The sequence below is a fragment of the Thalassophryne amazonica genome, chromosome 8 (assembly GCF_902500255.1).
Source record: "Thalassophryne amazonica chromosome 8, fThaAma1.1, whole genome shotgun sequence".
Lineage (NCBI taxonomy): Eukaryota > Metazoa > Chordata > Actinopteri > Batrachoidiformes > Batrachoididae > Thalassophryne > Thalassophryne amazonica.
In genome coordinates this window covers 66,294,315-66,311,306 of record NC_047110.1, presented here as the reverse complement: position 1 = coordinate 66,311,306, position 16,992 = coordinate 66,294,315, and the positions used below count along the sequence as shown (strand labels likewise).

The following is a 16,992-nucleotide window of genomic DNA, read 5'->3' as shown; positions in this document are numbered from 1 at the left end:
CCCCTATGTAAGGATGAAGCCAGCACCTGTTGAACATGCTTTTCTCTTTGAAAGCCTGAGGAAAATGGGACGTTCAAAACATTGTTCAGAAGAACAGCGTAGTTTGATTAAAAAGTTGATTGGAGAGGGGAAAACTTATATGCAGGTGCAAAAAATTATAGGCTGTTCATCTACAATGATCTCCAATGCTTTAAAATTAATCAAAAAAAAAAAAAAGACGCGTGGAAGAAAATGGAAAACAACCATCAAAATGTATAGAATAATAACCAGAATGGCAAAGGCTCACCCACTGATCAGCTCCAGGATGATCAAAGACAGTCTGGAGTTACCTGTAAATGCTGTGACAGTTAGAAGACGCCAGTGTGAAGCTAATTTATTTGCAAGAATCCCCCGCAAAGTCCCTCTGTTAAATAAAAGATGTGCAGAAGAGGTTACAATTTGCCAAAGAACACAACAACTGGCCTAAAGAGAAATGGAGGAATATTTTGTGGACTGATGAGAGTAAAATTGTTCTTTTTGGGTCCAAGGGCCGCAGACAGTTTGTGAGACGACCCCCAAACTCTGAATTCAAGCCACAGTTCACAGTGAAGACAGTGAAGCATGGTGGTGCAAGCATCATGATATGGGCATGTTTCTCCTACTATGGTGTTGGGCCTATATATCGCATACCAGGTATCATGGATCAGTTTGGATATGTCAAAATACTTGAAGAGGTCATGTTGCCTTATGCTGAAGAGGACATGCCCTTGAAATGGGTGTTTCAACAAGACAATGACCCCAAGCACACTAGTAAACCAGCAAAATCTTGGTTCCAAACCAACAAAATTAATGCCTCGCAGATGTGAAGAAATCATGAAAAACTGTGGTTATACAACTAAATACTAGTTTAGTGATTCACAGCATTGCTAAAAAAAGCAGTTTGAACATAATGGTTTTGAGTTTGTAGCGTCAACAGCAGATGTTACTATTATTGTGAACACTCCGTTTTCTACTTTTTTTTTTTTACTAATAGCCCAATTTCATAGCCTTAAGAGTGTGCATATCATGAATGCTTGGTCTTGTTGGATTTGTGAGAATCTACTGAATCTACTGGTACCTTGTTTCCCATGTAACAATAAGAAATATACTCAAAACCTGGATTAATCTTTTTAGTCACATAGCACTGCTATTATTCTGAACACTACTGTACTCATTGAACACAGGCATGACTATTGGCAGGGCTTCTTTACGCCTGATGTTGATTATGTTTGGATAAGCATTTTGATTTGGATGATTGAATTGCTTTGTGGCACCCAGTAAATTGCCGGATATCGCAGTCAGCCTATTCATGAGCTCTGAGTGCTATACAGAGTGGAGGCAGAATTTCGGACTTTTTCCCAGGGAATCCTGATGTTCATCAGGGACGTGTTATGGTTCTTATTCTGTGTTGTGCATGGACTGGCTGGAAGGTTGTGGATTCTAGCAACATGGATGCCTTTGTGGGTGAGGAAAGGTTCACTGGCCTTGACTTTGCAAATGATTGTACAGCCCAGTCTCACATGTTTTTTTTTTTTTTGTTCCCGTGACAAAATTAGATTTTCATGACAGGGTTTTTGTTTTAACTAACTATGACTAAACCTACCCCTACCCCCGACCCTAACCTTAACCATAACTTAAACCTACTCCTTCCCCCCACCCTAACCATATCTATCTGACATATCTGTCAGACTATCTGTGACTGAATGCTCCCCAGTTAGTTCCATGAGGATGTAAATGCAATCCAAAATACCTGCGCACAATCTTGTACACCTGGTGTGACTGTATGGAAATATTTTAAATATGTTCATGTTTTCTGAGAGGAATTTTATAATAAAATAGACAACAAAAGCATTTAAAAATATAAATTATACATATTCCAAGATGGATGCAAATAAATTTCAATAATATTTGTCATGGCAGAAAACTGTACAAAATACATAATTTCCTGAAACCTACAAGCGGATGGATAAATAAATAAATGTTAATCTTGCTAAGTTTCTTTCCCACTAAGAGCGTAGAGGTTTGTGCCACAGCTTCTCCACATATAAACGATGTACCTTCTGGTAAATTCTCATACTGTCAGGGTGTGAGGCTCAAAGGATGTGTAGGATCTGAATAATGTGTTTCACAGGCGGATTCAAGCAGCTTTCAGACCGTCGGCTGTCATTTGCGTCAGAGCGGGGGCAAAAAAAGCGCACAGGAGCAATAGCTGCAGACAGCAGCACCAAGCGCACGGACAACACCTTCAACAGAGCTGATCAGTTTAATTAAGAAGACTGACAGAAGTTCAGTAAAGACGGTAGCTCCTAAAAGAGCATCAGTTTGACATTTTCAAGGATTGAGGATCTTTGAGGGCTCTGAGGATCGTGCGTCTTTCAGAGTTCGTACTGTTATCGGTTTTTCCTCTCCTTTCTTTCTTTTCACGGTGTTTATTCCCGGTGGATGCACAGGACGGATTCAGCCATTCACACTGCGCTGCTGATGATGTTCCACCAGCTGTCGGATGAAGTGGTGAACGGCAGTTGCCAGAGTCCAGTCTCAGCGTGCAACAGGAGCGCAGACGGAGACGTGCTCCAGCTGCCCACTTTTTCCACGGCGGCCAAAGTGCGGGTGATCATCACATTCACTCTGTGCGCCGTGTCGGCTGTGTGCAACTTGTTGGTGCTGTGGGCGGCCAGCAACGGAGGCAAGCGCAAGTCCCACGTCAGGATCCTCATCATGCACCTGACGGTGGCGGACCTGCTGGTGACTTTCATCGTGATGCCCCTGGACGCCGCGTGGAACATCACGGTGCAGTGGAGAGCCGGGGACGCCGCCTGCAGGCTGCTGATGTTCCTCAAGCTGGTGGCCATGTACTCGTGCGCTTTTGTGACTGTGGTGATCAGTCTGGACAGGCAGTCCGCTATCCTGAACCCTCTGGGCATCAGCGAGGCGAAAAGGAAAAGCAAAATCATGCTGTCCGTGGCGTGGACCATGAGTGTGGTTCTGTCACTCCCACAGGTAAGCACGCACCGCTGTGGCTGAAGTTGGCTGTGCGACAGTGGGAACACGTTTGGCCCTCAGCTCCTGTTTTTCTGTTCCAGCGCACACGTTTGGACACAAAATAGGTTCATTTGTCACTTGATGAGTGTGGATGTGGTTTTTGGAGTCCACATCTGACGCATTTTCATGCAAACACAGTTCAACAATAAATAAATAAATAAACAAACAAACTGGAGCACCGCCTTCGCGTGGCTTTTCATGCGCTACATACAAAATACAGATCAAAATAGTGGAGCAAATAACTGTAACAACTGTTTCTGGAAAGAAACACCAAAATTGGCACAAATACTCCTTAACCATTACTCTTTTGAAAAACCCAATTGGCCACTTGAATTTTCAATAGGTGACCAGGGATCCATTGAACAATTACACAAGGGTCAGAATTCAAAGATACTCCAATAATATATTGCAAACTATACTAAATTATTTGTCTGATCATAAATATTCCAAAATTTTTAAAATGGAATAGTTTGCACCATGTACCATACTTAGTTGTCACATTACTAATATATATGTCATAGATCCAATGGACGCCATCATTGTTTGACCTTTACTTTGGAGTCCAAGCATTCAACACAGTCAGAACTATTCCACTTATTAATTCTATTAGCACAACCAATAATTTACACCACTTTTTTGCATCGCCAAAATTGGAGCAACTTTAACTTTTGACCCCTGTACAAACTGAAACTGACTTTTGTCACAATTTATTTATTTATTTATTGCTGTTTTTACCCCATAACTCCATAACATTCAGTCACAGATTGTCCAAACTATAACTTTTTGGAATATTTACGATCAGACAAATAATATGGTGTAGTTTTCAATATGATTGGAGCATTTTTAAATTTTGACCCTGCACTGAAAAAAGAGAATGTTTGAACCAACTTAAAAAAGTTTTACAATTTGTTAAAAAAAACTTGAATGAATTAAGTTGTTTGAACTTAAGTTTGAAAGTTAAATCAGCTCTAACCTACAAACTTAAGTTCTAACAACTTAATTCATTCAGGTTTTTACAAATTGTCACACTTTTTTAAGTTGGTTCAAACATTCTCTGTTTTCGAGTGTGTCATTCTTCAGTTGACCCCTACCTGGCTGCCTATTGAACATTCAAGTGGTCAATCTGTTTTTTCAAGAGTAATGTGGGCGAGCACACTTGCAGTGGAAGGAGCCCTCCTCATTGATACAGGCCTTGTTTAACCAAGGGCAGGCGATCGCAAGGTCACTACATTCTTCTGTGTCAAGACACTTGGCTCCTTTCAGTTTGTATCAAAGCAAAAATCCACACAGCCTGAGCTCTCCCATGCAAAAAGCTTTATTTGGACACCAGTAGTGGTAGTGATGTTTCGGGCACTGCCCTTCACACACTTGTTGTCATGAAGGATCCAGTCTGGTTTGCAGTCAAGGCATTTATAGTCCTGTGGCCCGGAACTCTTCTTTCACGAGTGACAGCAAGCTGCACAGGCGGCTGTGGTGTCATTAGAACTCTTTTCTCTCTAGTAGCCATCAGCACAGCTCTGGCACAGTGACCCCGAGTATCCAGGATCACAGACACACTCTCCATCATCCAGACAATGCAAAGCCACTTTTCATCCATTTGCTTCAGACATGTTTTTTGTCTGAACATAAACACCAAAGCAGTGTTGGGATTTACTGAAGTTAAGGAGCAGGTGTGTAGAGGATCGAGTGTACTGAATAAAAATAAAAATCTGGAGGAAACTCTATAGGTTAATGCATGGCATTTGAAGAAAGTGGCAGCAGCTTTCACAACACCAAACAGTGCTAAAACGTACCAAGACTACTGTCTTTGCTTTAATACCTCATCTAAGGTGGCTGAAAGAGGCCACAGTATCAGGTATTTTTCAACCTAGGGTCCATTTTTAGATGATTCTGGATTAATCATTTACTTGGGAGAAAAAAAAAATATTTTTATCATTGAAGTTTTGATTTTGAAAGCTAAATTTGTTCTTTTGCTTTATTTATTTATGTTGGCAGATTCTTGGCATTTTGTTCATTTTAAGAGTCATCCAGTACACACAGTTTCCCTGAAAGTGAATATTGTGGCAAAAAATGAATTAGTTTATTGTAGTGTTTCTTCAAAATAACAACAAAAAAATCAAGCAATCTTGTAGAAATTAGTGTAATCTCGAAATAACACAATGCTTACATCAATAACTGTGTCCATAAAGTTCAACACAGGCTGTGAAGATTAAAAAAAATGGAAAAGGTGTTTGATCCAGTGCATTATATGTTTTGTCTGTCAGTTTGTATTGTCTTGTATAAGTAATGCAAATTTGTAAAGATAATTCATGGAACTAGTTGAAGCCATTTCGATTAATGATGTTGAGGCTGAGTCAGCCCGCAGGGAAACAAATAATCATTATTGGAACAAAGTCTGCAAATCATTTTGTTGGTACTGCAAATAAGTGATGGCAAACTCAAAACACTCCTCCTGAATTATATGAAACTGCTATGTTGTTCCAGAGTCTGCATCAATTGCATGCTTTCATAAATAGGACTTCAGTGAATCACCAGCTGTTTTGTTTTCATACATAACTGGTCGTGTTCAAATGGTCAGCATGAGCATTTCATGGTGAGTAACAGTATCAGCTAGAAAAATAACCTGTTCTGTTCTTCAACAACAATGTTGTTACTTTTGATACATTCAAATGGACTCTAATATCTGTGGCCTGAGGAAGCATGACTGTAAAAATTGAAGTTCACATTGGTCAATAGTATCAACCGATACAAGCCTTCCACCAACATATCGATATTGGCGTTTATTTTGCTGAAAATAACTTTTTTGTCTTAATTCTGATGTGTGCCATTATTATGGTAAACAAGTAATAATTGTGGATTAATTGCTTGTTTGGCAATTTGAGTGTGGATGTAATCTCGTTGTTATTGCACTTGTAATGACATTGACAATAAATCTCTCATCCATCCATTTACCATAAAGTGCCATACTGTTTGTATTTCTTTGTAATTAATGTAAATAAAATCCAAGACATATTCAGTGGCAGCTTTACCATCAGAGAGCCTCGTCCACAAACTACCACAAAAAACTCCAAGCTGTCACTGATGTTAAAAGGTGCAACACACGGTATTAAGAAAAGGAGTATGTAAACTTTTGATCAGGTTCATTTGGGTAGTTTGTGTTATCATTATGATTTCAAAAGAGTAAAACAGTTGTTTGACAATAAATGGCTTCACCCAACCACTAACCATGAGTGGAAAAAAAAGTTTTTTTGTTATCATTCATATTCTCTGAAAAATGGCCTAAAAAACTAAACTTCTGCCAGGGTATGTAAACTTTTGAGCACAACTGTATACAGAAAGAAGTCATGAAATGGTTTAAGTGATTGAGTGAGTGAGAATGAAATACAGAGTTTTTTGGCATCAGATTCTTTTGGGTAGTTCTCTGTAGTGTTACAGAGTACTTGCTATAAGATAAGATAAGATTTCAGATGTGACACTGCTGTTGCTGCAAGGTGAACTATGCCATCGATCACTGTTATTGTTTACATTTTGTTTTACTGGTGTGTGCTGCCTGGTTGGCAAAGCATCTATGGTATCAGCATGTGGGAACAGACTCATTTTGTCAGTTGTTGGTGCCATTTGGCAGCATGTTTTGCTGTGTAATGAAGACATTTCTTTATATTTGCTTGAAATGAGAGTGATGGCAAATTGTATTTTATCTTTGGAGCCTGACAATTGATAAAGATATGAAGAGCTCAAAATAATGACATCTTCGTGATAGGTGTACTTATGTATTTCTATTTGTATTTATGTAAATGCCACCAGAAGTCAGAGTTCCTCCTCTGTAACTATGGATACTTTTGAAATCAAGAGATAAGACAACATGCTGCCAACATGTACCTGTTCTCTCTTCTTTTTCTTCAGTTAAAAGAACATCATGTTTTTAGTGTGTTTGTTGTTCATAGAAAGGCAACAAAGCAAATTCAAAAGCAGCCATGTTTTTTCTTTCTGCACCAAATGCACAGAGGTTGAAAATGATGCAATTTTGAATTCTGACTTCCCAGGTATATTTAAAGCAGCATAATGCCTGACACATTCATGCTGGTTATACGGTCGCAAATTGAACAAGCGATGCCACACGATTCAACCCGTCAAATGAATCGATGCACACTGAATTAATCGATGCGCTCTCATCGTGCACGTTTGTATCTAGATACCGATTTGCATCAATTAATCTCCACATGCCCACACACAACATTATAGTTACTCCATGTGTGAATGGTTTTAATATTTGAAACAGTCTGAAGTGTTCGCATGAGGACAGCAGCTTTCAGTTTCTCAGCCAATCAGTGGACAGCATCAATGGTTATATTTCGACTTATATGAGTAACTTACAATAAACGTGTGTCAACAATTGCTTTCCTACAAACTTACCTGCAAGTTATGGCCCGCGTACGCAAAATCTTTGAGACATACAGTAGTGTTCAGAATAATAGTAGTGCTATGTGACTAAAAAGATTAATCCAGGTTTTGAGTATATTTCTTATTGTTACATGGGAAACAAGGTACCAGTAGATTCAGTAGATTCTCACAAATCCAACAAGACCAAGCATTCATGATATGCACACTCTTAAGGCTATGAAATTGGGCTATTAGTAAAAAAAAGTAGAAAAGGTGGTGTTCATAATAATAGTAGCATCTGCTGTTGACGCTACAAACTCAAAACTATTATGTTCAAACTGCTTTTTTAGCAATCATGTAAATCACTAAACTAGTATTTAGTTGTATAACCACAGTTTTACATGATTTCTTCACATCTGCGAGGCATTAATTTTGTTAGTTTGGAACCAAGATTTTGCTCAGTTACTAGTGTGCTTGGGGTCATTGTCTTGTTGAAACACCCATTTCAAGGGGTTGTCCTCTTCAGCATAAGGCAACATGACCTCTTCAAGTATTTTGACATATCCAAACTGATCCATGATACCTGGTATGCGATATATAGGCCCAACACCATAGTACAGGGGTAGGCAACCTGTTCCAGAAAGAGCCATGAGGGTGCAGGTTTTCTTTGCAGCCGCTGACTCCACCAGGTGATTTTACTGATTAATATCACTTTGAGCAGATGGAATCAGTTAATCAGTGAAATCACCTGGTGGAGTCAGTGGCTGCAAAGAAAACCTGCACCCTCATGGCTCTTTCTGGAACAGGTTGCCTACCCCTGCCATAGTAGGAGAAACATGCCCATATCATGATGCTTGCACCACATGCTTCACTGTCTTCACTGTGAACTGTGGCTTGAATTCAGAGTTTGGGGGTCGTCTCACAAACTGTCTGCAGCCCTTGGACCCAAAAAGAACAATTTTACTCTCATCAGTCCACAAAATATTCCTCCATTTCTCTTTAGGCCAGTTGTTGTGTTCTTTGGCAAATTGTAACCTCTTCTGCACATGTCTTTTATTTAACAGAGGGACTTTGCGGGGGATTCTTGCAAATAAATTACCTTCACACAGGCGTCTTCTAACTGTCACAACACTTACAGGTAACTCCAGACTGTCTTTGATCATCCTGGAGCTGATCAATGGGTGAGCCTTTGCCATTCTGGTTATTCCTCTATCCATTTTGATGGTTGTTTTCTGTTTTCTTCCACGCGTTTCTGTTTTTTTTTTTGTCCATTTTAAAGCATTGGAGATCATTGTAGATGAACAGCCTATAATTTTTTGCACCTGCGTATAAGTTTTCCCCTCTCCAATCAACTTTTTAATCAAACTACACTGTTCTTCTGAACAATGTCTTGATCGTCCCATTTTCCTCAGGCTTTCAAAGAGAAAAGCATGTTCAACAGGTGCTGGCTTCATCCTTAAATAGGGGACACCTGATTCACACCTGTTTGTTCCACAAAATTGATGAACTCATTGACTGAATGCCACACTACTATTATTGTGAACACCCCCTTTTCTACTTTTTATTACTAATAACCCAATTTCATAACCTTAAGAGTGTGCATATCATGAATGTTTGGTCTTGTTGGATTTGTGAGAATCTACTGAATCTACTGGTACCTTGTTTCTCATGTAACAATAAGAAATATACTCAAAACCTGGATTAATCTTTTTAGTCACATAGCACTACTATCATTCTGAACACTACTGTAAGCTGGCATGTGTCGAAAATATATACTGAAAATTTTTTGACATACGAGGTCTGTTAGAAAAGTATCGGACCTTTTTTTTTTTCAAAAACCTGATGGATTTGAATCACGTGTGCTTGCGTGAGCCAACCTTGAATCTTCGTGCGCATGCATGAATTTTTTCACGCCTGTCGATTGCGTCATTTGCTGGCAAGCAGCATTTGTGTGAGGACATGTGTTGTGCGCTTGGCAGATTTTCATTGCAAGGAAAATGACGGAACAACTGGAGCAGCACTGCATCAAATTTTGCCAGAAACTGGGCGACAGCCAGGTGGAAACCATTCGGAAGATTTAGACGGCTTTCGGTGACAATGCTCTGGGCATCACACAGATTAAAGAGCGGTACAACCGGTTTAAAGACGTCCGCACAATGGTGGAGAGCGCGCCATGCTCCAGTCGGCCATCAACATGCTGAAATGACCAGATCATTTCCAAAGTGAACACTGTGGTGATGCGAGACCGTCGTGTGACTATCCGAAAAATTGCAGAAGAGGTGGACATCAGCACTTTTCCAGCACATTCCATTGTGAAGATCTGGCCATAAAAAGAGTTGCAGCAATATTCGTGCCGCTGCTGACGGCGGAGCAAAAGCGCCTTTGTGTTGAAGTCTCACAGGACATGCTGGACTCCGAAAAATGATGCCCACCTCTTCTGCAATTTCTCAGATAGTCACACGACTGAAAAGCCACTGAAAGCCGTCTGAATCTTCCGAATGGTTTCCACCTGGCTGTCCCTCAGTTTCTGGCAAAATTTGATGCAGCGCTGCTCCAGTCATTCCGTCATTTTCCTTGCAATGAAAATCCGCCGAGAGCACAACACACGTCCTCACACAAAGGCTGCTTGCCAGCAAATGATGCAATCGACAGGCGTGAAAAAATTCATGCATGCGCACGAAGGTTCAAGGTTTGCTCATGCAAGCACATGTGATTCAAATCCATCAGGTTTTTGAAAAAAATAATAAGGTCCGATACTTTTCTAACAGACCTCGTACTTGCCATATTACGACGTATATCAGCGCAATTTAACGTGCTCTTAAGTTATACAAAACTTACCCATAACTTATTAGATGTACGCTTGCGTATGCAACTGTTTTTAATATGGCTGCCATACGCTGGCTCAGTCATCAAGGTTCGACGGGGATGTTAGGTACACAACACAATATTTATCTCCTCTGGTTGGAAACAGGTAAACGACACCACATTCTACTTTAATTACCTTCTGCTGGTAAATTTCTCTCTGACAGTCAAAGACGTGTTTGAAGTTCAGAGAAAAACCAAAAGTGAGCTCAGCACTAAATTTTTGCAAACAGAATATATTTTAATTTGTAATAAAAGTGGAAAAAAATAATAGTTTACCATTATTTCAAATGCATGTTAGTTTTCTGTAACATTAAAAATATAAAGTTTCTGGTTTTGCTTTTGTTTGTAGTGATTTAACAGTTGTTTCTGGTTTTCATTTGTTGAACATTTTCAAAGTCTTATTTTATGTCAGTGTAAACTGAACAGCTTTTGGTTTTTGCACAACATAAATGACCTTTCAAGATGTCAGTATGTGTTCTTGGGTATTTTTAAGGCAGACTGTCATTTTTCTCTGACATTTAAGAAGTTGCATGTCTGTCTGTGGCCCTGCGGCAGACTGGCGTCCTGTCCAGGGTGTACCCCGTCTCACGCCATATGACTGCTGGGATAGGCTCCAACCCCCGTGACCCTTAATTGGAGTAAGCGGTTGAAGACGAGTGAGTGATGTCTGTCTGTATAAATTTGCCACAGTAATTATTGATTGCAGCCTTTGTGTTTGTTTGGGTATTTGACTCCCCCAGAACAGTTGAGTGACCAGCCAAACCCTGTGGCCCGTTTCTCTGTCATACTGGAGGAACATGATGGTTCTTGGGCTGCGTGAGCTGGTTGGTGGCAGCAGTGTTTGACATGGGGTTTGTTACCTACAGTGAACCGCGGGAACAAGTTACAACCTTGACTGCCTTAAGTGTTTGAAAAAGACAGACCGTGATAAGAAAAATACAAGTTTCGTCACACGTCACCACTGAGACCCTAACTGTGAAAACCATTTTGCCACACTGGTGCACCGGCGACATTGTGCAAAACAGAGAGGCCTTTTGCAAATACAAGACAAACACATATTTGACTGTAATAAAATTCTCAGCAGTAAAAATACATTTGGATGTTGGTGCAGATTAATTTGAGTGTGAGTAAGAAAGACAAGCTCTTCTAATGTGATTGTTGATATCTTAATTACAGTTTTATAACCTTTGACTTGCACATCAGATGTCCGGTTGGATGCACAACTAGAAGTATTCAGTAATGTTGACTTGTTCCCTGTGTTTAACAGGGCGTGCATCAGATTAATGGAAGCAGTCAATGAGTCAATGAATGAGTGCGTCAGTACCTGCATAAAAAGCACTGCATATTCAGCTCTGAGTTTGGTGTTTTGAGAGATACTAGTGGGGAAAAGTGAACCTTCTGTTTGAGACTATGTTGGTGTCTTTTAAAGAGGTACTCTGGATTTTTTTTTTTTGTTGTTTTACCTGGGCCTTACTTTTAGACATTTTAGGATCCAGTTCAATTAATTTTATTTATATAGCACCAGATCACAACAAAACTACCTGAAGGTGCTTTTTACACGAGTAAGGTTTAACCTTCCCAACCCCTCTGAGCAAGCACACAGGCAACATTGGTCACAAAAAACTCTCTTTGATAATGATGAGGAAGAAACCTCAAGCAGACCAGACTCATGCCGCGTTCACAACGCACGACACGCGACGCCACAAATTCGCGTCTCTCGCCTGGCGATGGACGCGCCACCATCGCTCGGTGTGCTGCTCTGCTTTTGCTGCAAAAATTCGCCCCAATGCATCATCAAATAGGAGGAGCTTCCATTCCGCTCACTGGCTCCGGTTGTCAGTCAAGTCAACACGGCGGACCTTGATCACATGGAGCAAGTTGCTATGCTCTATTTGTTGTGGAAACCTGACAAACGTCGCCAGCGGTGCCGTCCCTGGGTTCACAACATCCACATGAGACGTTCCCAATTTGGGGAGTTTCATTATTTGCTGCAGGAGCTGCGTCTGGATGACGGCCGCTTTCAGCGGTACTTCCACCTCTACAGGACCCAGTTTGAGGACCTTCTGTCCCGTTCGCGTGCGCACATGTGAACAATTAAAAAAAAACTGGCTACTGCTGCAGTTCCTCCCTCTCCCCCTCCAACTCTGTCATAATTGTGTCACCATTTGTTTTATGATACATCTGTGTAGTTATTAAATAAAATAATCTTCACAGATGATTCATTTGCGTGCATACATGAAAAAAAAAAACAGCTGCTGCCGCTGCTACGGTGCTGCTGCTCACTCTCCCCTCAAACTCTGTCATAATTGTGTTATAAACCAGTCACCATTTGTTTTATTATACATCTGTGTAGTTAATAAATAAAATAATCTTCATGGACAGTAAGTTCGTGTGCGCATGTGAAAAAAAAAGAAACTGGCTGCTGCCCGCTGCTGCGTGCTGCTGCTCACTCTCCCCTCAAACTCTGTCATAATTGTGAAATAAAGGACAAAAGGGACATATGTCCTGCTCACACGCTGGCTGCCAGAGACAGAACATGTCCACATCAAGTATAAACTCCAGACATCTCCACGTCACTACATATCCAGTCCCTGATGGTCATCGTGATGTGACAAGACAAAAACGTTCAGATATTTCAACTTGGAGAGGAGAGCAACGCGATGCAATATCGCGCCACAAATGCGCCAATCACTCAAAATTGCTTCATTTGTGTCCATCGTGTCGCATTGCATGCCTTGAACTTTTGTGGCACCACAACGCGACCCTCCATAGGGATTACATGGCAACCTGTCGCCGCCGTCTCTCACGTGTCGTCTGGTGTGAACGAGGCATCAGGGGGATGACCCACTGCTTAGGCCATTCTAACAGTTACAAGGTTTTTACAAAGATTTACCAAGATGAAGAAACAGGAAACAGAAAAACCAAAATAGCATCAAAAACAAAGTGCGTTATTGAGGTGAGCACGCAGTCAATGGCACCATAGGCAGAGCGTCGTGAGATTAGACCAGCACCCTGGGGTGCAGGGTCGGCATCCATCTATCACCTCATCAGTTTCACCTAATAAAAGCTGTCTTCATGGAAGACTGCATTCCAAAAGCAGACTGCAGTAGCATGGAGAGGTCATGTTCAGTAAGGTGGTCCATCAGCTGGTGCGTCAGTTTTAGCTAGAGCATCTCATGGTCAGTCCATCGCTCTTGATGTCTCATTAGTGCTTTGGATAGAGACGTGGGTTTTCTCTAGGGATGTCCCGATCCGATCATGTGATTGGAAATCAGGCCCGATCACGTGGTTTCAGACTTGATTGAATCGGACGTTGCATCCCGATCAGGAATCCGATATAGATTTTATCCTCATTATTTTGATCAGTGCTATTTCAGGCTCATTATTGCAGATTAATGGGCCTTTCACGCGTCAGAAGCGTCAGAGGCGTGAGACGCGTTGCTTTTAGAGGCGCATTGCTGCTTGTCGGCAGGCTGACGTGGTCAAAGTTCAGCCCAATCTTTTTTTTTTTTTAATTGAACAAAAGAAAAAACATAAGTTCAACCGGACAGAGGTGGGGGGAGTTACACGCAAAGTTTCTTTTGCAGAACTGCTGTTGGTGTATTTACGTGCTCAGCCTTGACGCCTTGATGGAATGACAAGAGGATGATGGACACTTTCCTACCGAAACTCTTGCTCAGTCATCCCTCCGTGCGCAGCAGGACCCGGTGCTGACCAAGTCCTCAGGACGACGATCTGTCATCTGATTAACAAAAAGAAAAAACTAATTGTCCTGTGATCGTTTGTCTGTAAAACAGCGCGAGAGATGGTGTGCGCACGAGCGACGTGGACACTCATCACATTTAGAGCGCTTCCGTCTTCATTCACGTTCACTGCACTGCTCTGAACTTGTTGAACACTGATAAAGCATCAGAGGGGTACACTGAGGACTGTCAGGACGCAAATGTAAGTTGTTGTTTTTTTTTCCTTTACTTTTCATTGACTTTGAACTTTCAACGCTCTGAGCTCTGACGTAGCTTCACACTGTCCAGTAGGACCGACGCGTTAGGACAAAACATGGAAGACTAGTGGCAGAAACCACTGATCTGAACAAATGGTAAATGGACTGCATTTATATAGCACTTTTCCATCTGCATCAGACCTCTCAAAGTGCTTTACAATTATGCCTCACATTCACACCCCGATGTCAGGGTGCTGCCATACAAGGCGCTCACTACACAACCGGGAGCAATAGGGGATTAAAGACCTTGCCCAAGGGCCCTTAGTGATTTTCCAGTCAGGCGGGGGATTTGAACCACAGATCAGTGCAGAAACCACGTGTCTGAAGAAAAATCCTTGGAAATGTTTTTGTTGTGTTGTTTGTTACACTCAAAATTTCTAATTACTGTTTTAAAAAGTTTAGAATACTTGTAATTAAAATAGCTAAATCAATAAATGGTTCTTTAAAAAACCTTCATCTATAAATTAAAACCACCTGTTATTTCAGATTAGATAATTTCTTGTTTAACATAAGGAACCTTGACATTTATTTTTAGACAAATAAAATAATTTGTACATTTTTTAAGTCTGGTAGATTATTACTTGATTGTTCAAGCTACCTCAAGGAGAAGTGCACTGTTTAAGTGATAAATAATAAAATAAGGTGATTAAAATGAAATTATTATATACGAGGTCTGTCCAAAAAGTATCAGACCTTTTTATTTTTTCAAAAAACATATGGATTTGAATCATGTGTGCTTGCATGAGCCAACCTTGAACCTTCATGCGCATGCGTGATTTTTTTCACGCCCGTCGGTTGCATCATTCGCCTGTGAGCAGGCTTTGTGTGAGCACTGGTCCTCCCCTCTTGTTGGATTTTCATTGCGAGGTGGAACGATTTGGAACTTTGCTGCATCAAATTTTTCTAGAAACTGTGAGAGACAGCCAGGTGGAAACCATTCAGAAGATTCAGGCGGCTTTCGGTGACGATACTATGGGCATCACACAGATTAAGGAGCGTTACAACCGGTTTAAAGACGGCGCACAATGGCGGAGGGTGCGCCACGCTCTGATCGGCCATCGACATGCTGAAATGACCAGATCATTTCCAAAGTGAACGCTGTGTTGATCCGGGACGTCGTCTGACTACCAGAGAAATTGCAGAAGAGGTGGACATCAGCACTTTTTTGGCACATTCCATTGTTACAGGAGACGTGCGGAAGTTGGAAGTCTCACAGGACATGTTGTGACATGTCCAGCTCTTACACAATTCCTCGGATACTCACTTGACTGAAAAGCCACCGAAAGCCGTTTGAATCTTCCGAATGGTTTCCACCTGGCTGTCTCTCACAGTTTCTGGAAAAATTTGATTCAGCGTTGCTCCAATCGTTCAGACATTTTCCTCGGAATGAAAATCCAATGAGGGGGGAGGACCAGTGCTCACTCATAGCCTGCTCACAGGCGAATGATGCAACCGACAGGCGTCAAAAAACTCACGCATGCACACGAAGGTTCAAGGTTGGCTCATGCAAGCACACATGATTCAAATCCATAAGGTTTTTGAAAAAAATAAAAAGGTCTGATACTTTTTGGACAGACCTCGTATTTAGCATTTGTTCATTGTTCATTCAGTTTTTTAAAGTATCGGATCGGGACTCGGTATCAGCAGATACTCAAAATCAGATGACTCGGAATCGGATCGGGGCCAAAAAAAACCTGATCGGGACATCCCTAGTTTTCTCCGGGCACTCCGGTTTCCTCCCACAATCAAAAATGCATATTTAGGGTCTTCTCCTTTCTCTGTCCCTGACCAAGGCAGCGTTTCTACATTTGGAGTTGGTCCACGGGTGCTGGATTGTGGCAGCCCACTGCTCCTAGTGGTTGGATTGTGTCTGACTAATTAGGATGGGTTAAATGCAGAGGACAAGTTTTGTTGTATGTATGTTTGTATATATGTATATGTACAATGACAATAAAGGCTCTTCTCTTCTTACAAAAGAGCAGAATCAGTTGGCCAGCAGTAAATGCACCTCAGGTATGACTTCACCAGTAGTAAATTGACATGGAAGCAGAGAGAATACTAAGGTGATCGGTGGCAGCTAGGCCTGTGTTGTGGTTTAGCTGCAATCCGGTCCGTCGTCCCCTTTCCAGCTTTTCCCTGTTTTCTGTCTGTGGAGTACCTGTCAGCCAGCTGCTGAAGTGCCACACCTGGGGCTTGTTGAAGGGGCTCTAAGCAAGATGGAGTTGGGTAGACTTCCGTTGCCAGGTTCTTCCATCACATGATGTGGTAATGTTTGGTGCAGCATTCACTCTTTCGTACTGTTGTGCAAAAGGGAGCTGAGCCAAAAGGCGAAGCTCTCGATCTACTGGTCAGTCTTCGTTCCTACTCTCACCTATGGTCATGAAGGTTGGGTCATGCAAAAAAAGAACTAGATCACGGGTACAAGTGGCCAAAATGGGCTTCCTTAGGAGGGTAGCTGGTGTCTCCCTTAGAGATAGGGTGAGAAGTTCAGTCATACGTGAGGAGCTCGGAGCAGAGCCACTGCTCCTTCCCATTGAAAGGAGCTGACTGCGGTGGTTCGGCCATCTGGTAAGGGCGCCTCCTGGGCAACTTCCTAGGGAGGTGTTCCAGGCATGTCCACCTGGGAGGAGACACCGGGGAAGACCCAGGAGTAGGTGGAAAGATTATAGTATCTCCACACTGACCCA

The 16,992-nt window shown here is 41.6% G+C and overlaps 1 protein-coding gene across 1 annotated transcript in view; it reads left to right on the top strand.

The window, feature by feature from the left end:
* Positions 1-2,437: 2,437 nt before the first annotated feature.
* Positions 2,438-16,992, top strand: part of gnrhr4 (gonadotropin releasing hormone receptor 4) — a 107,915-nt gene continuing 93,360 nt past the window's right edge. Inside the window, exon 1 of the mRNA XM_034176538.1 lies at positions 2,438-3,018. Coding sequence (XP_034032429.1) covers positions 2,461-3,018 — 558 coding nt within the window. The 5' untranslated portion in view covers positions 2,438-2,460. The remainder of the gene's footprint in view (positions 3,019-16,992) is intronic.